Source organism: Mastomys coucha, unplaced genomic scaffold (assembly GCF_008632895.1).
Source record: "Mastomys coucha isolate ucsf_1 unplaced genomic scaffold, UCSF_Mcou_1 pScaffold14, whole genome shotgun sequence".
NCBI classification, from domain to species: Eukaryota; Metazoa; Chordata; class Mammalia; order Rodentia; family Muridae; genus Mastomys; species Mastomys coucha.
This window is the reverse complement of record NW_022196896.1, coordinates 52,749,527-52,769,913: the sequence shown is the minus strand read 5'-3', so window position 1 is coordinate 52,769,913 and position 20,387 is coordinate 52,749,527. Positions and strand designations below refer to the sequence as shown.

Genomic DNA, 20,387 nt, shown 5'->3' with positions numbered 1-20,387 from the left:
AAGGAATGAGGCAAGTTGTTGCCCGCGCAGTTGTCTCGCCAGCAAGAAGACACGCGGACACTAGGATCCTTCTGCAGCAAGAATTTATTGCCTCATCCAGAGGAAAAAAAGGGCCGAGCCAATAATCGGCACTGCTTATATATACCACAGTGCGGCGTGTCCGCCTACAGCGCGGCGTGTCCGCCCATGATTGGCTGTTTGCTCATCATCCCACGTGACGCCCCGGGATGGGCCTTGACTTGGCGTCTTTTCACTCTACGCACATGCGCAAACAGTTGTTTACCAGGAGTCGACAGGGGATGTAGACGCCATCTTGTCAAGGCGAATGCCTCTCCAGCTCCACCGTTCTCCACAGCAAGTTATGCTCCATTTCCCTGTGCTTCCATTTAGAATCACGTTCCTCAATACCTTTTATAATAATCTTGCCACTGAGGTATTTATCACAACAAAATGCACATAGCCTGGAGATACAGGCAAAGGAGGTAAACAATAGTGTATACCCAGGCAAATCAGCACTCCAAATAAGATACAGGTAAGATTCTTAATGAGACCAGGCCTGGTGGCACAAACCAGGCCACTTTGGGCTGCATAGTAAGTTCAAGGTCATCCTGGGCTACATAGGTAAAAACTTTTTCAATAGCCAGAGGGCTATGTATGTAGTTCAGTGGTAGAGTGCTCATCTACCTTGCACAGAGCCTTGGGTGTGATCTCTAGCAACACATATGCATGTGTGCACATGTGCACACATACACACACACAAATATACAAACACATGCATTTCTATGACCTCAGAAAGCCTTCGCAAATACAGAGTGTGTAGTCGTTCTCCATCCTGGTCACTGCAGGCAGTTATAGGTCTGATTTCTATAGTCATATATTAGTTGTGATAACTGGAATCATACAGTATATTTTCTTTTGTTTATTGCATGCAATGCTTGTTATTTCCAGGCTTTGGCTAGTGCGATGGCTATTTTAGTTGTCAACTTGATTGTATCTGGAATTAACTAAAACTAAATGGTTGGACATACCTGTGAGGGACTTTTTTCTTAATTAAATCATTTGAAGTGGGAAAACACATTTCTTATTTATTTTTATTTTATGTGACTTGACAATCTGTTTGCAGGAATGCCAATGAGAGGGTACTGAATCTCCTGGAACTGGAGTTACAGACATTATGAGCTGCCATGTGGGCACTGGGAATTTGGAAGAACAGCCCAGGTTTTTAACCACTGAGCCATCTCTCCAGCTCCAAGACCCACTTCAGCATTAATCTAGCCACACACCCTGCTGCAAGCCTCTATAAAGGACATGAAAGGAGGAAGCTTGCCTTCTTTGCTGGTCTTACTCTCACTAGTAAGTTCACTTCTTCACATATACTTCTTCCAGATTCTGGTATATACTGAAGACCAGCTAAGACATTCAGCCTTGTGAACTGAGCAATTACTAGAGTATTGGGTCTTCCACTGGTAAGCAGCCATTATTGGACTAGTTATTGGACCATAGCCTATAAGCTATTCTACTAAGACATCCTCTATGTATGTATGTATGTATGTATGTATGTATGTATGTATCTATCTATCTATCTATCTATCTATCTATCTATCTATCTATCTATCTAAGTAGATATAGATATCTAAAGAAAGAAAAATAGATAGATAGTTAGACAGATAGACAGACAGACAGACAGACAGACAGACAGACAGATAGATGGCTGGCTGTAGTCAGGATTCTCTACAGGAACCCTGACTAATGCACCTGGGTTGTTTGAGGGTTCCCATGAAGCCTCTTTGGCCAACAACTTGACTAGGTATAATCCATTCTTGGTACTGGAAGGTTCATTTGGTAATAAGACATATCTAGTCTTTGTCTCTCCCTAGCTTTTGATGAGATAGCTTGAAAATATGTTCTCATCTCCCCTTCCATTAGAGGGTCTGATCACACAGATTGTTTGCAAAAATACTCATGGCAGCCCCCTTTCCTCTAATGAGGGGTATAGCAGGAACCTGATTAGTCACCGGAGATGCTGAGAACACTATAGGATAACTGTGGTGATGTGTCTGTAGTAAGGGAAGCTCAGGGATGGGTAGTGCTGCTTTGGTGAACTCAGCTTGAGTCACTGTTGTATACGAAGCAGACTCAATGTGAAGTAAAGTGCAATGACTTTTCTTCTTGTGAGACCCATACTGTTGGCACACAGAGAAAATCCACAAATACTCATCACGATGGACACATGCTTGTTTCTAGCCTACTGAGGGGACATTACCCACTGGCCATTGCTCTCCTGAGTCTACAGGCACTACCAAGTAGATAATATCTGTGATGATGGTATCAACTGCACAAGTCCTAGGCTATGAGGAAGCAGATCTCTTTGGAAGGGGTAGGTGGATGCTCTGTTGTAGAGAAAGAGACTTCAGGAAAAGGATGGTAGTGAAGGGGTGACGTAAAGAAGTCTAGGTAGGAATGGGATAGAATGTCCTCCAGGTCACTGCCTGGTAGGCTTTCTTTGCTGCTATTTGGAAGCAAGCCTGTGGCCTTTCTCTGGATGCTGTGTCATTGTTAAGCTCCACCTGATCCTTGAGTGGAAAAACCAAGGCACACTGACTCCAGTTTAGTTCTCCATAGCTGACCTGGGCCGCAGTCTCCAGAAATAACATACTCAGACGAGACAGTGCTCCTTCATCATTTTCTTGCAGAAGCATCCATTGAGGTGGAATGGAGGGGCACTGGGTCCTGGTGTGCTATAAAGGTGGAGGCTGTCAGTCACTCCTCAGAGAGGTATTATGGTTCAAAGTGAAACAGAGACATCACCACTATAATAAGCAGGGGCAGATTCAAGGCAGACTGGCCCAATACATCTATTCTCCATGTATCTTTCAGCTTGGATTTATGTCTCCTGTTTATAGAAAATTAAATAACTGAGTCTTTCCTCCAGCGATTGAGCTTGTTGAAGGTAGAATCTTGCTCAGATCAGATCAGTGAGGGCAGTCTTTATTTAGGATTTGCTGTTAGAGCCACTTTCAATTTCGTTGACAGTATATGAATACTTAGAATTTGCCCTTCTAAACTGAAATGCAGATTCTGTGAAATATATTATCAAGGGAGGGGAAAGACTGATGTACCAAATAAAGTATGGCATTTTGATCAGGATTGGAAGGGGAATTAGAAGTTATATAAACAAGGAGAGGAAGATGGACCAGCTGATCACCTGATGATCTGAGTTCAAACTCCAGAACCCACAGGGTGAATAGAGAGGACCAACTCTCACAAGCTCTCCTCTGGTTTCCACACCCACAGCACAGTGGACAAGTGAGTGTAGACACACACATTAATTAATAAGTATAAGGAACTTAAAAAGAAGAGCCACAAACTGGATTTATAAAACAGAACTTCATGTGTTAGATTATGTTTCTTTTTAAAAGTTGCTTTAAAAGGTATGTTTCGGGGCTAGAGAGATGGCTCAGTGGTTAAGAACACTGACTGCTCTTCCAAAGGTCCTGAGTTCAATTCTCAGCAACCACATGGTGGCTCACAGCTATCTACAATGCAATCTGACGCCTTCTTCTGGGGTGTCTGAAGACAGCTACAATGTATTTATACACATACGATAAATGAATAAAATCTTTTTTAAAAAAAGGTATGTTTCAGCTGGGCATGGTCATGCATGCCTTTAATTTCAGCATTTAAGAGGCAGATACAGAAAGATCTCTATGAGTTTGAGGGCCATGTGGTCTAAATAGGGAGTTCCAGGCCAACTAGGGCCATTTAGTAAGACCCAGTCTTGAATATGTATGATAAAAATAAACATATTTAAGGCATATACATTATAATATGAGAGAAGTATATATGAGATAAAATAAACATATCAGACAAAATATATATGAGATAAAATATATAGTTGAGAGACACACATATATTAGAATACAGTAGAAAAGACCAATCATGCAGGTGACCCGAGGGGCTTCTGAGTGAGTTTAAACAGTTGACTTAGGCCGTTCTCTCGGTCCAAAGTCTCCTCAGCAACAGGGGCGAGTCAGTCGCAGGGCATCCAGCAGCTACTGCAGGCCGAGAAGCGGGCGGCCGAGAAGGTGTCCGAGGCCCGCAAGCGAAAGAACCGGAGGCTGAAGCAGGCCAAAGAAGAAGCCCAGGCTGAAATTGAACAGTACCGCCTGCAGAGGGAAAAGGAGTTCAAGGCCAAGGAAGCTGCGGCACTGGGGTCCCATGGCAGCTGTAGCAGTGAGGTGGAAAAAGAGACCCAGGAGAAGATGACCATCCTCCAGAACTACTTCAAGCAGAACAGAGATGAAGTTCTGGATAACCTCTTGGCCTTTGTGTGTGACATCCGACCAGAAATCCATGAAAACTACCGCATAAACGGATAGGAGGCAGAAGTGCCTGCTCTGTGGGTTGGCCTGAGATCTGCCCTCCATAGAATAGGAAACTTCCACAGAGCTTGAGTTCTGTTCTGGAAGGCATTAAATTATTTCTCTATGCTGTTGTAGGATCCTTCACTTTTTGAGAGTATCAAATCTAGCTTTTTGTACAGATGTTTATTATGTACCTGAAGTTTCATCTTATCTTTTATGTCTTTAAGGAGTGTATGTCACCTGTTTTCCTGTGTCTTCATGCAAGTAATGGGTATTAATGTTGACTTTTTTTTATTAGTCTAGTAGAAAAAAAATTCTTTGAAGAAAGAAAGGGAGTAAATTGTTCCCTTTTACTTTCTTAAAGGTCAGGGGCGTTATCTATGAAAAAGTAGTAAATAGCTATGTGTAACTCCTATGAAGAGCAGCCAGCTTTACAGTACTCTATCCTGGATAATTTAGGACAGTGAGTATGATATGCTTGTTCCAGCTGCTGTTAGTGTATCCTAACACCAATCACTAGATGCTAGGACTCAACTTGTTACATGTTATTTGATGTGCTTGAAATCATTTAAAAGTAAAACTTTGTCTTGCCTTTCAAAAAAAAAAAAAAAAAAAAAAAAAAAAAAAAAAAAAAAAAAAAGAAAGAAAGAAAGAAAGAAAAGACCAATCATTAGATACTAATTTATTGATTGATTTAATGATTTCCTTAAAGCACTGTTTGCACTGTCTGTTTGCCAAGCATGATGTTACTTGCTGCCTGGAACAGAATGACCCGGAGGAATGGCTGAAACATTGGATCACTGCCCTTAACAACCTGCTGACTGCAAAGTATGCTTCTGTAAAACCCTGCTTGCTTGCCAGCAATGTCCTACGATTTTAGAGTATAAAATGAGAATAGAAACTGAATGTTCAGGAGCTGTCCCGGCTTAGTTCCACTGGTGACATCTTTTTTCCTCTCATTGATGTCAGAGTGCTTATTCCAGAAAATTCTGTGCATGCCTGCATGCGTGTGTGCGTGCGTGCGTGTGTGCATGTGTGTGTGTGTGTGTGTGTGTGTTGAGTTATGTTTCTTAGTTTCACTCCTGGAAGCTAAATGTTTTCATCTATAAACACCAACATTCAATCTCACTTACTCATTCATTCATTTTCTCAGCAGATATTTGTTAAGGGCTTCCGTGTCTATTGACACTGTATTGAAAACCCGAGGTAAGCTGGTCTTTGTGTAAAATAGTACGTTAGCTATCATAGTAGAAAGGGATGAACTTATAACTGTTCGGTTTAGTAGCTCTTGTGGGTTATTTGCTTGTTTGTTTGGTGTGTGTGTGTGTGTGTGTGTGTGTGTGTGTGTGTGTGTGTGTGAGAGAGAGAGAGAGAGAGAGAGAGAGAGAGAGAGAGAGAGAGAAAGTGAGAGAGAGACTATTCCAGACCAGCTAGAGCTACACAGTAAGACCCTGTCTCATATATATGTATATATATATACACATATACATATATATATTTAAATCAATTGAGACAAATATTATAATATATAAGATAAAATGTCTGTCTACACAGATATATACTGTATCTAGCCAAGATTGGCTTAAGCTCCTGATTCTTCTGCCCCCACACCCTGAGTGATATTATAGGTATGCACTGCTGTCCCCTTCCTATTCATCAGGTGTTATCCCTCTGTACATAGCACCACAGTACTTGGAACATTGTAGGAACTGAGGAATATATTGCTAACTGTGAATGTGAGGAACAGGCAACTCTCTTGTATAGACAGTGGGTCGGGGAATGTACAGATGAGAAGGGACAATAAAAGCTGTCACAGCTATTTAGCAATATTTTAACACACTGCTTAGGAAAGTCTAGAAATCAAGAGTTTCCGTGGTCAGACTTGAGGACACACCACGCTTCCATTGTTGCATCAGGCCTTTTGCCTTTAGAGACCTGAAGATAGTTTTTCTGCTCTCCAAAGCATCGTAGCAGTGACTAAGGGATTTGTTCGACTCTGCTGGCTTCTTGTAGCAAGTATGACCACTCAACAAATGTCCATGTCTTTGTTGCTGTGCTAAAAGGATGAGGAATTAGGAATTTGAAAAATTCCTTTTCCTGTGCTGAGCAGTGGAATGCTGTGAATCCTTGGACAAATTGTCACTTGCTTCATAACAAGTATTGGGAAAGAATGTATTTCTGAAGGAAGGTGGGGAAAGGTTGTGTGTATCATCTTGGACCAGTGAGATGGCTCAGTGGGTAGAATCACATGCCACCAAGCCTGATCACTTGAACTTGATTCTTGACACTCTTATGATAGAAGGAGAGAACCAATGTTCAAAGGCTATCCTTTGACCTCTACATGTACAGCATGGCAAGCACACACATGCACGTGCACATGTGCATGTGCACAATGCAAATACATAAATGTAATATCTATATATTTCACTCTTTCCATGAAGAACGTACTGGTATTTGATCATACATCATAAAAGTGTTCTACACAGTTTTTTAGGAACCACAAATAGTAGTTCTCTCTGGCATAACTATTTTTCTTTTTCCAAACTGTTTATGTATTTATTACCTAAACAACCAATTTAATCAATTTAGAACAAGTAAGAAAAAAAAAAAAGCAAGTTAGATTCTCAATTTAAACATGATCAATTCATCTGGGGTAAAGACTTTCAGCTCCATCTGGTAAGACTGTGGGACTCAGCATCTGGACAGCCATGACTCAGCATCTGGACAGCCATGACTCAGCGTAGGGAGTCAGTTGTTACGTGAGAATCCCTCCAGACTGAGCGTGGTCTTGTATCTGATTTTATTAAGTGTTTCTATCTGAATCTGTGGGGGGGGGGAATGGGATGTTTTTTGTTTTATTTCTTGGCTAGGAATCATTTGATTTTGAAAATCTTGTGAGATAACATTTTGAGAAATTGAGTCAGGAATGAGATGCAAGGTGGCAAAAAAGAAGAGAGGCCTCTTTGATGCATCTGTAAAAACTATTTATTTGTGTGTGTATGTGTGTGTGTGTATGTGTGTGTGTGTGGTGTGGGAGCACATGCTACCACATGGATGGCACCATAACATGGATGTAGAGGTCAGAGGATAACTTGTAGAAGTTGACTCTCGCCAGGCAGTGGTGGTGTATGCCTTTAATCCCAGAACTTGGGAGGCAGATGCAGGCAGATTTTTGAGTTCGAGGCCAGCCTGGTCTACATAGGAGTTCCAGGACAGCCAGGGTTACACAGAGAAACCCTGTCTTGAAAAACCAAAAACAAAACAAACAAAAAAAGAAGTTGATTCTCCTTCCATCCTGTGGGTTCTGGGGATCAAACTCAACTTGTCAGATTTGATAGCATATGCCTTTTTCTGCTAAGCCCACTCATCTCTCAACAGCCTGGTGATGAATATTTTAAATCCAAAAGCAAAACAACAACAACAACAAAGGTACTTCTCTCTTTGAAGGCAAAGATGAAGGCTGTGTAGAGGAGTGACATCATTTTGGCCAGATATCCCCTTCAAAAAACAGGACACCTAATCCTTGGGTATCTCCAATGGCTCTCAATTCCTCTAGCTTATGGCCTGCAATACACCAGTTACGTGTATTGTATCTGCTAGGATGGTGTCCAGGCCTTGAAATAATGGTGGCCACGCTGCTGACCAGGAAGTCCTTAGTGAAGGACATAGCTTGTTATAGGATGGGCCGAGTGCCAAAAGCGCCAGCTCCCCTCAACCCCTGCCAGCTCAGCTCCCTTGTTGCCAGACTGAAAGGCTTGCCCCTCCTCTTCTTGATCTGGGTTAATGGCATCACTATTGTACCTGTCTCCCAACTTAGAAGTCTTGGTGTTATTCTCACCTCCTTCCTCTCACCCCCTAGATAGAGTCAGCTGCCAAATCTTGCTGCTTCTAATTTTAAAACATCACTTGATTCGGTCTCACTCAAATCCTATGCTTTCTCCTTAAAATAGGCTTTCACCGTCTCTTCTCTGGACTATTATTATAACAGTCCTATCATCTGTTCCTCTGATAACAGATTTCCCCATCTAAGTTCTTCATATTGCCACTGTATCACTAGGTGCAAAGCTTTTACTATCGCTGACTGCAAAGGCATTCTATCTGGTAAAAGTGCCTGTTGTCTCTCATGCCCCTGGAATTCAAATGCTGTAGCTTATCTCAAAGCTTAAACAGCTTGCCTTTAATCTACTTTTTGTGCCATGGCTCCTGTTTCTTTCACCCAATACATTCTAGATCCTTGTAGCCATCACATTTTTTTCTTTCCCATGTTCAATCACTTGTGTTCCTATATTGGCTCAAATCAAGTTTAAGCATCATCTCATCTGTGAAGCCTTGCTGAATTATCATCATACAACATTGTCTTAGTTAGGTTTTACTGTTGTGAACAGATACCATGACCAGGACAACTCTTATAAGGACAAAATCTAATTAGGGCTGGCTTACAGGTTCAGAGTTTCAGTCCCTTATCATCAAGGTGGGAATATGGCAGCATCTAGGCAGGCATGGTTCAGAAGGGGATGAGAGTTCTACATCTTCATCTGAAGGCTGCTAGCAGAATATTGGCTTCCAGGCAGCTAGGATAAGGGTCTTAAAGCCCACATCCACAGTGACATACCTACTCCAACAAGGCCACATCTACCAATAGTGTCACTCCTTGTACCAAACATATACAAACCATCACAAACATTGAGGTCTTTTTGCTCTATATTTTATAGTTGCTGTAGATATAAACATAAAACTTTTTTTATTCACATTTGTATTTAACAATATACATTAAGCACCTGGGTGTGGTGGATACATGCCTTTAATCCTGGCAGTCAGGAGGCAGAGGCAGGTGGATCTCTGAGTTTGAGGCCAGCCTGGTCTACAAAGCAGAATTCCAGGATAGCCAGGGCTACACAGGGAGACCCTGTCTTGAAAATCCAAAAAATACCCACCCACCCATAACAACAAACAAACAAACAAGACAAACCCCAAACAAAAACGAACAAAATCCTCACAACCAACAACTACAGATAGCAGGCTTTTGGTTATCATTAGGGTAGAAACCAACAAATATTTGTAAATGAGAGCAATGCTGTCACATACTCCCTGCCCCTCAATGCTTTGTATTACTGTCTTCCTTTCTCCCTACTACAACCTTAATACATTCAACTTGAGCTCAGTGGCTTCTAGATTGACAACCCAGAGAAACACTTTTCAATAAGGTCACCATTATTTCACTTGAGTATTTGAAGTTTTCTCATACCACATAAGAATGAGCTGTTAGTGTAAAAACATACAATATACATTGTACCTCGATGACAATGTAAAAACCAGGATTAAAATATCCCTATAATCATTTTTATGGCTTCCCCATGCTGAGATGGACACACTGATGTTAGAATGTGCTGTTAAAATGAAAACCTGACTACTTTTATATGTAGCTACATGAATATTTAAGATTGTATACACATTATGGATTTTATATCATGGGCCCCTTCAGTCTATCCTATGGGTGTGGAGAGCTTTTGAGGCTGCTTGGCAGGAATCTGACATTGGACCATGACAAGGAAGTAAGCTCAGGCTGGAATCTAATTTTAGGCCACAACGGGGAAGTAAGTTCAGGTAGGAATCTAACTTTAGGCTAGAACAAAGAAGTAGGCTTCAGGCATGAATATGACCTTGGGCTAGGGCAGAGAAGTAGGCTCAGATATCTTGGTCATCCTGATAAGGAACAGTGATCACCATTACAGGAGTTGCCGTGCTTGTTCCTTGACTATTGGTGTTTATTGTCTTGCTTGTTCCTTAACCTAAAACTGACCTTATTACTTGCATGTAATTAAAATGGTATAAAAGCAGTTTGAGAAAAAAAACCTGCCTCAGCCTCAGAACTGGTTGGGGTCATGTTATAGTGTTGTCTTGAAAGAGTTAATTTTAAAACTTGTGCTGGCTAATGAGAAAATTGCAGGTTTGAGAAAAACACAGTAGACCAAGGTCGAATATGTCCAAATAAGCCTGGGCAAAAGCAAGCTGTTACTAACAGGCCAAAAAGATATAGAAGAGAAAACATGCAAGGACATGTCTGGGCAGACACTAAGTAGTGGGCCATCTGGTCCTCTTAGATATGGTTTAAGGTCAGATGCTCTGTTGACTCAGATTAATACCAACCTTAAGAATTTTCCATTCTGTTCTGTACGTAATATAGTTGATATTTGAATTAGCCAATCATGTATAGCCACACTGATTCCTTTGTTCCCTCAGACTTTTTTCCTACATAAACTCCTAACCCTCATGGTCGATTCCTTGTCTCCTGCGTGAGATTGGGGGTCGAACCGGAGCTCTGAATAAACTGCCTATTGTGTTTACATCAAGATGGTCTTTCGTAATTCCTTGGGTGCACGTCCTCCCGAGACTTGAGTGGGGGTCTCCCCACAGGGGTCTTTCAGTCTAATTGTCTTTTTTCTTTTTAATCCTCACTCCTGCACTGGAGAACCTGTTGACTGACTGAGCTGGCTTGGTCATATGGGTCATTCACTGGTGGTGAATTTGGAAGGCCTCTGCCTTCTAAATACTTAAAGTGCTAGGTAGAGTTTTTAGAGGGCAGAGAAACCTTAAAAATAGTGTTTTGTACCTGGTTAGTGCTAAACTAACTTTCCCCAAAGGCTCTTTTTATTTACTATCTGAATTGAAGATCAATTAACAGCTGTGTTCAGATAGGACTGTTTTGTCTGACTTCCCAGGCCTTCCCTAATATTACCAAACTTGAGCTATCCAACCTTATCTCTCATTCCTCCCTACGTGGCACCCCTGTGTTCCTCCCAAGCTACCTGACGTTTTTATGTTTTCGTGTATATATATCTCTTCCTCTCTATTTCCCTCCCTAGGAACTTGAGTCCCTTCATAACTTGAGTCAGTTTTCATTCTATTTACTGAGATGAATTCCCAGATCCTCCTGGTTATTTCTCGGAATTGTGCAGCTTCAGCTTTGACTTGTGGATGTGCCAAGTGTCTCTGTTATAGGCCGTTAGGCTCTGGAATAGGTCTTTCCAGGATCCTGGCCTTGTATTCAAGAGTGAAATGGAAGCCTACACAAAACTGAAAAAGTCGCAAGGACACGTATAAGCAAATATAAGCAAAGCAGTAGAAATGATTAGAATGCAGTACAGGAGAATAGTGGGCCACAGGAGTGAGGATCCTCAGGGCTCCAGCTTTTATGGGGTTCAAGAGGAAGAGGATTTTGGTTAATAAGAATAAAGTTTATGTACCTTTTGCACACTGCCCATATCCCTTCCTATAATATATTGTTTTAATAATATGCATGCCCAATCATCCATAGGCATAAGATGATAAATAAGAGATTCTTGCTAAAAGTTCACTTGGAGACATGGTTTGCCTTACCGTACATATATCCAAAACTTGTTCAGGCTGGATAGGCCCCTGCCCTTATCCAGACTATCTTAGTTAGGGTTTCCATTGCTGAGAAGAGGTACCATGGCCAAGGCAACTCTTCTAAGGAACAACATTTAATTGGAGCTGGCTTTCAGGCTCAGAGGTTCAGTCCATGGCAGGAAGCATGGGAGTGTTCAGGCAGACATGGTGCTGGAGAAGGAGCCAAGGTTTCCACATCTTGATCCAAAAGCAGTAAGTAGAAGACTGACTTCCAGGCAGCTAGGAGAAGGGTCCTACCCCCTACAGTGACACACTTCCTCCAACAAGGCCACACCTGCTCCACCAAAGCCATACCTCCTAATAGTGTCACTCCCTAGACCAAACATATTCGAACCACCACATTTACATTATGACAGCAAAATTACAGTTATAAAGTAGCAATAAAAATAATTTCATGGGTTAGGGTCATCACAGCATGAGGAACTATATTCAAAGGTTGCAGTACTAGGAAGGCTGAGAACCACTGTTCTAGTATAAAGCACCACAGCCATGAATATGTGGGCAGTATAAAAAACGATTTGGTGAGTTTTATTAAAACAAAACCTCCAAACAAACACACACAAAAAAACTAGATCAGAGGACACTAAGGGCTGAGACAGGGTTGGAGAAGAGGTAGAAGAGGAATGTATGGTGGGGGATACAATAAAAATACGTTGTATGCATGGAACTCTTAAGAAATTAATAATTTCTGTTTTTAAAGGGAGATCTATCTATCTATCTATCTATCTATCTATCTATCTACCTACCTACCTACCTACCTACCTACCTATCTATCTATCTATCTATCTATCTCCCGAGCCAAGTGGAATCCTAGGTGGCTAAACTACATTTCCTGTGTTTCCTGGCTCATCTTGTCATATTGTGGTGGTTTGAATGAGAATGTCTCTCAGAGGCTCAGAGGTTTGAATAATTGGTCCCTAGTTAGTGATACTGTTTGGATAAATTTAGGAGGTGTGCCTTGCTGAGGAAGTATGTCACTCGTGTCAGGTTTTGAGTTTTAAAGCCTCTCTATGTTCCCACTATGCTTGCTCTGCCTCCTGGTTGCTGTCCCGAGATGGCCCCCAGCTTCTGCTCCAGCGACCATGTCTTCTGCTGGCTGCCAATGCTTCCCTGCCATGATCGACTTTTTATCTCTTTGGAATCTTAAGCCCAAGAGGGATAGATAGGTAGAGTGTACCTCAGAGAACCTGCTTCCTGCCAATCTTAGCAGTTGGGCCTGGTGACTCTTTATATTCCATCATAGGAAGGGTACAGGGATGCTTATGGAATGAACCCTCACCGGACTATTCAGTCACTATTGTATATGATTCTGCCCTGCTGATATCTGGTCTTAGGGAGGGGCTAGAGGACAAAAGTTGGGGGGGGGGATGAAGGGAGGGAGTTCCATGTTTGGTTGCTAGGGAGCATCATCCTTGTTGGGTGCAGATCTTACAGTATGCCTGTTTTAAGGTCAGCTATGCTACCATCCATACTCCATACTCTTTAAGTTTAAGCCTAACAAGCTCATTGGTTCTCCTGGGTGAGCTTCGTTGGAATTACACCTAAGTTTGTCTTTGGGACCTTAGGAGAAGGAACATGCTTAAGCTTTTCCCAGGGGAGGGATCCTAGCAGCACACAATTTCTTAAAGTGACATACTTTTATTAATTCTCTAGTCGATCATTTTCCCTCTTCCTAGAAGGGGTATATTGCCTGGTTTTAACTCTTCCACTTGTAGCATGGCCAAGTAACCTGACTCTTCTGTCTTATTTTCCTGTATATGAGACTATCAATACTGTTGAGAGCAGTAGGGTTATAAGAGCGAATAATTTATTACAGAGTAGCCACTCAATAAACGTTACCCCCCAAACATGTTTATTTTTTCCTAAAACGTAAGACACTTTTAGCTCCATTTCATTCCATCCGTATCTCTAGCTTGCAGAATACCATTTTCTAACTCCCGATGCACAAACACGGGATGCATCTACCCAACAAAACTGTCATTTGAACATTTCCAGTGCTGTGCAGACAAATGCAAAGTCTGGGAAACAAGTGAAAGTCACTTCCTGATTTAAAAAAGAAAAAAATTTTCCCATTTTCAGGTCCCTAGAGGCTTCAAGCGACGATCGGGTGTCAAGACTGGGGAAACTCGCCCTGGAGAGCGCCGTACGCCTCTCCAGAATCACCTTGGGAGACACCCCGCACGCGCGAGCAGCTGGGCGCATGCGCAGCGACCGCCGCTCGCTCCGTCCTCCCGGAAGCCACAGCTCTTCCCGCCCCGCCCCTCGCCGGCTCGGGCGGAGCGTGCGGCGGGCCCGGCGAGGAGGCGGGACACGTCGGCGCTGCCTCGGCCGCCGCCGCCCCTCCTCCGGTTCCAGCCACCACCGCCGCCGCCGCCGCCGCCACCGCCGCTTCCTGGGCCGAGTCCGCCCGCGGCGCCAGGTGCCCTCGCCCGCCCGGCCTCGTCAGCGCCGTCCGTCCGCCCGCCCGCTCGCCCGCGTCCGGGCCCGCCGCCCCGCCGCCGACATGGCGACACGCTCCTGTCGGGAGAAGGCTCAGAAGCTGAACGAGCAGCACCAGCTCATCCTGTCCAAACTGCTGAGGGAGGAGGACAACAAGTACTGCGCCGACTGCGAGGCCAAAGGTAGCGCGCGGGCTCGGTGGCCGCTCGGCCGGGGCCTCCTGCGGCCGTGACCTTCCCACTCTCCGCGGCGGCTCGTCCGCGCCGGCACTCCCGGGCGGGCGGGCGGGCGGGCGGCCGGCCTCAAGCTCTCGGCTCCCCCGGAGGTCGCGGCCTCAGCCTCCCGCTCCTAGCCGGCGTCGCGACGCGGCCACCGCCTCGGGGCGCCGGCTGGGCGGTGCTGATGGGGCTGTGTGAGCCCTCCTGCCTCAGCCTCAGCTACTCCGTGGGTGGAGCCGCCCTTAGGTCCCTGTCCTCTTGTTGACCCTCCGTCCCTCCCTCCCTCCCTCCCATGAGACCGCCTCGTCCTCCCTTTCCACAGCGGTGTGGTGTCCCAGATGGAGCTCTACCTGCCTGCCCACCTGACAGCTCTTGCACAGGGCGTTTACCTCTGTTTCCGGAAAGAGGACAGTGTTTTGGGGGTGGTTTGAAATGTCACTGCTTGGCACAACCGAGAAAGGGTTTTCATTATTTGTATATACTATGTATAACACATACACACACTCACCCTGGATGTTATAGTGTTCTGTGGAAAGTCTGGTATGTTCATGAAGAGTTCAGTCGTCAGATTCTCCCAGACGATCCGTTGGAGAATTTGTGGACACTGTTCTGTCTGCTTTGTAAATGTGGAAGGTGCATTTTAAAGAGACAGAGAAGAAGAAAGAAAAAAAAAACTCACTAATTTTAGTTCAGGTGGAAGTTTCTGCTTGAGCCTTTGAAATAGATATACTATTTTTAGCTGATGTGTTTTGTTTGGAGATGTGGTTTATTTCTAATGTAAGTAATATCATGGAGAGGCATGTTGCAGATTTTAAAATCCTACTTGTATGCAGCTAGGAAGATATTTAATTGTAAGTACATTTATGTGATTATTCTCTGGGAAATAGGGAGTTGCTTGGAGCAGAGACAGCCATCGTGAATGGTGCTTAAAATTTCTGCATTATTTAACGTACTTTTCTTGAGTTTTTACTGTTTTCTCCCAACACTGAGCAAAAGAGTCCATTGCAGTAGGCTGGGTGGTATTTGAATAAACTGAATCTCATAACATCAGTATCATCTCTCTGTCTTAAGAGCTACTTCCTTACTGGACCAAATCACATGTACACACTTTAATTAGGATTTTTATGAAGCACTTTACAACATTATAGTAACTTGACTGAGTCAGCTGTGTAGTTAGTTATCATTAGGCAAGGCATTTATGCCTGATTTTTGTAGTAATATTTATTTGCTTGCTTGGTACTTGATTCTGCATGTGGTTATTGGGAAATAGTGTTCTTAATTGAAGCTCAGTCACTCTTATCTCTTTACTTGTAAAACACTTTTTAAAAAAAAAGATTATCAGAAGCTAAGGAAAAGAAAAAGGGCCAGAGTTAGTTTACATTTCATCATCTTGAGTCCTAACATGGCTAAGTAAAGGTGCTGCTAACTGGGAAGCTATGACTAAAGAGCATGTTCAGGGCTGCAGGGATGGTCTAGGTTAAGAGCTAGACCATCCCTGGTTAAGCTGCTCTAACTGGGAAGCTATGACTAAAGAGTACGATTCAGGGCTGCAGGGATGGTCTAGGTTAAGAGCACTGGCTACTCTTCCAGAGGACCTGGCTTTGATTCCCATCACCACATAGCAGCTCACTCTGTAACTCTAGTTACAGCAGGCCCCATGCCCTCTGCTGGCCCCTGTAGCCACCAGGCATGCAGATGGACAGAGACACGTGAAGACTCATACACGTTTGTAAAAGAATTATGTAAACCAATAATTCCTTTCGTGAATAGAAGTAACTTAAAGAATTCAAATTTCTTTTTCCAAAAGAGTACTGCAATCAGTTTTTCATTTTTGGGAGATGAAAGGAAAACAATTACATTCTTCTTTAATTGGGTAAAGAAGTTTTACTTCTGAACAGTAGGCAACATTTGTTTTGATCACTGTTGTGTAACTACTGAAACCACGTATGTGGAATAAATAGCTTTTTATTTTGCTCTTGTTTAGTCACTTAATTATTAATTTTTTCTTGAGAAGTGGGAAAAATGGATAGACTAGTATCAGTAGCTTAAGGGTTCCGCTTGAAGGCCCTGGACTCTGTTGTCAGTGATTAGAAAGATTATGAGTTTCCACCAAATCTAGAATAATGGTTGTAAATTATTTTATAGTTTGTACAAAATATTTTTTTAAGTTATTTTATTTTTTATCTTAGGAAGTATTCACTATGACCATTTCATATCTTGCTTAGGTTTTATAGGAGTGCATGTGTGTATGATGTGTCTGTGTACACTGTGGGATCAAACACCATTGATTTCTATATGGTAGGCAAACATTTTACCACTGTTACACCCCCCCTTTGTTTATTTATTTATTTATTTTTTTGAGACAGGGTTTCTCTGTGTAGCCCTGGCTGTCCTGGAACTCACTCTGTAGACCAGGCTGGCCTCAAACTCAGAAATCTGCCTGTCTCTGCCTCCCAAGCACTGGGATTGAAGGTGTACGCCACCACTGCCCGACTCCCTCCCCTTTTTTGAGATGGGTTTGTCATCCTGGTTAGCCTCAGTCTTGTGATTTTCCTATCTTTCCTTCCTGGGTATGCATTACTACACACTGTATAACTTTATACACTTCTTGTAAAGTTTTTGTCCTTTCGGTATGGGCGGGCCCATTTTGGCATATTCTTAGAGTAAAATCCTTGGCTTTTTGTATGATTTTGAATCTATTGTTATATATGCCAGTAACCATAATAAAACAAAGTGGTAAAGTTCTGTTTTCTTACTTGAAAAAAAAAGTTTGCCCATTATTCTTTGAGAACATGGACCTAAAGGAAAGCTTAGTTTATCATCTGTTACCTGATTCTAATTAGCAGAGGAGTGCCAGTTGGATTTTGACATTTTCTTAGTCATTAGCTGGTATTTCCAGTACTGACAGTATTAGTAAGGAAGGAAGACGTGATGGCACAGGTTCTGGTTCCTACTCTTGACCCTGTTCTTTAATACATTGTACAACCGGAGAGTAAGAACTGCCAGATGGAGCTGCCTGTCTCTGGCTATCGCTGTGACTCACTGTAGGAGTTTAAATCAGTTCTCATTAATTGGTGGCAGTATGGGCAGTGAGGATGTGAAGTCATTTTAAAGTTACCATCTTAAATTTGGTTTTCAGAATTTAAAGGTTCATTCATAAGTAATACTGGCTTTGATCTTTTTAAATCTAAAAGTTGGAATGAAAATGATTTTCTTGCTCAATATAAGTTTTAGGGCAGTCAGAGACTCAAGGTTTTGAACCCTAGAGTTAATTTTGTTCAGACTTTGTAGTATTCAAAGGGTATGCTGCTTTCTTAATTGATATACTTATCTATTCCAGAGGTCTTGAGGGCAGTTAAGAACTGGATTAGGTGTTGGTACAGAAACTTTTGTAAGACTGAAAGGAACATGTTTAATGGAGACTGAATATGGCAATACTGAGAGTGAGTGATTCTGAAACAGTGTGCTAAGTGTAACGGTAGCCGCTATAAGAAATAACCTTCTGTTTCTTTCTAGCCCTTTCCCTGGGCTTTGACCTTTGCCTGCTGGCTCTTGATGATTCCTAGAGCACTGACTCAAAGCCTTCTCGCTAGTCCTACGTATGAGCCTTCTGCCTTTCTGTTGTTTCAGCTTTTGCTCATCTTTTTTTTTTTTTTTTTTTTTTTTTTTTTTCCTGAGACAGGGTTTCTCTGTGTAGCTCTGGCTGTCCTGGAACTCACTCTGTAGACCAGGCTGGCGCTTTTGCTCATCTTTACATTTTGCTTAAATGTCATTTCTAGGGAAACAATTTCCCTTCATCTTCCCAGACTTAAGTTTACTTTCATTTGTACACTTGTGACACTGTCCTAAATCTTACTACACTTACAATTAGAACATCACTGATTGGGCACTCTTTATTTCTATTGAATTACAGCTCTGAAGGAGGAGTCTTGTTTACCTTGCTCAGAGTAGCTTCCTCAGCCCTAAGCACAGGTAGGTAGCCCTAAGATGTTTGGTAGGTAAATGGAACTCAGCAAATACCTTTTGGTTGTATGAATGAATGTAAGAGTGAACAGAATCAGAGGTAGGGGAGTTGGGTGTGTGAATGAGAGTACTTTGTAAAAGGGAGTGGGATTTAGATGAACCCTATGAATCACAGGAGACTTGTGAGTTGAAGGTACAGTGCTAGCTAGAGCAACAATTAGACAACACTGCAGTATGTACCCAGGGTATGTATATGGAAGGTAGAAGTGGTTTCTATGTGGCCATTTTTGGTGATCTGTCTTTGAAAATGATCAGATTTGATTGAGATGGTATGGGAGTCGCTGAGTGAGGTGAGTTTTACTAGCAGTCAGAGGCGAAGGGTAAGAGGATTGTATGTCATGTAATGGTAGTGTATGAACCAGGATGTAGCTCAGGGTGTAGATACAGAACCACTGTGTCCAGTTTTTGTTAGGGGTCAAAGGGATCATTGAGAGACCTGCAGGAAGTTAAAACTCAGGAGTCATTTCTGGACTCTGACCGCATCATGCTGGAGTTGTCATTGCTTGACTGCCATAGCTGTCTTTCAATATCTCCGTTGGTGACTAGGTGGGAAGATTGAGATACTTAAACGTTTTTGTCAGTAGTTTCTTCTGTAGTGGGATAGCTCATGCTGCACTCATGCTTTCTACGTGCCTACAATGGGCTGCCTCTAATGTTCAGACACCTTGCCTTTTGGGGAGTCTTTGCTTTCTAATCTACTCAGAGAGTAGAAACAGCTGAGCATGTTTGCTTGTAAGAGCCAGTCCCAAGAGTTAACCAGGGAAGGGGGTTAAACATACTTTAGTGTGTTTGTTATTTTAACCTTGTTAGAGAAAACTCTTGTAAAAGAACTTTTACTGAAAAGTAAAGTTTACCCAGAGGAGCTGATATTTATGCTTACAGAATTATTTTATATGCACAGGTATGTGTAGCTGGTCTTTGCTACTTTGTGGGGTTTTCTTTTGTCCCACCCTTTGTCTCCCATCCTGGGTTTATCCCTATCACTAGATAGGAGAGAAAGAAGGTTTGGGGGTGGGGTGGGGATACAAAGATCTCTGAATCTAATTTATTTCTTCTTGTTCCTTCTTTGCTTATAGTCAGTCTTTCTACTTTGTGGGTTCTTCCTTTTTCCCACTCTTAACCCTTTCCCCAGTTCACCCCCTATCACTAGACAGGAGAGAAAGAAGGATAGAGGGGAGAGAGATCGCTGAATCTCTTGTTTCTTCTTTGAGCACAATTACTAACACCACCACCACCACCAACTCCCAACCCCCAACCCTGCCTCTTGGGATGCTAGCATTTTATATATCCTCTGAAAAGTTCCCAGAATTGAAGCCAGCAAAACCATGCTTCTGCTAGAGCACGAGGCAAATCATAGTCAACTGCATCCCCACATCCCCACATATGATATTAAAACACCACATTATTATACTATTTCTGATATATATAACAGAAAAAAATATATTTATGAAGTATGTATACATATATATACATACATACATATGTATATATATACATATATATATGTGTATACATACTTCATTTAAAAAGGTTGTAAATCTGAAAGTTCCCTCAAATACTAAACCTTGGTCTTTGTAGATCTGTCATTCTCAGGATTCTGATGTTCTTGAGGCTTTGTCTGATAAAAATGTGTAGATCCTTTGTATCAGAGCTGGAATCTGACTAGTGGAAATCACTGGTCCCTTTCTGACATACTGTTTTAAAACTTGAACTTTTTGTCCTTAAAAATTATTTGCAATATTCTTGACTTCATCAGTGGAGAATTACATACCAGTTTTTCTATAAAATGCACATGCACACTTTTACACACATATTCTCTCTCATATTCCTCCCTCTCTCCCCCTCTCCCTCCCTCCCTCCCTCCTTGCCTCCCTCCCTCCTTTCCTTTCTCTCTCTCTCTCCCTCCCTCCCTCCC

The 20,387-nt window shown here is 42.5% G+C and overlaps 1 protein-coding gene and 1 pseudogene across 5 annotated transcripts in view; both read left to right on the top strand.

Moving 5' to 3' along the window:
• The window catches only part of LOC116089392, a 6,758-nt pseudogene extending 1,797 nt beyond the window's left edge, over positions 1–4,961 (top strand). The window contains exon 2 of the transcript XR_004118311.1: positions 3,989–4,961. The product of XR_004118311.1 is annotated as a V-type proton ATPase subunit G 1 pseudogene (transcript). The remainder of the gene's footprint in view (positions 1–3,988) is intronic.
• Positions 4,962–14,050: 9,089 nt separating this feature from the next.
• Positions 14,051–20,387, top strand: part of Smap1 (small ArfGAP 1) — a 77,591-nt gene continuing 71,254 nt past the window's right edge. Inside the window, exon 1 of one of the 4 annotated variants that reach the window (XM_031367042.1) lies at positions 14,051–14,413. In XM_031367042.1, coding sequence (XP_031222902.1) covers positions 14,296–14,413 — 118 coding nt within the window. In that variant the 5' untranslated portion in view covers positions 14,051–14,295. Of the gene's footprint in view, positions 14,414–18,400; positions 18,422–20,387 lie in introns of those variants that run through there. The other 3 variants (XM_031367044.1, XM_031367043.1, XM_031367041.1) reach the window with 3 other exon arrangements.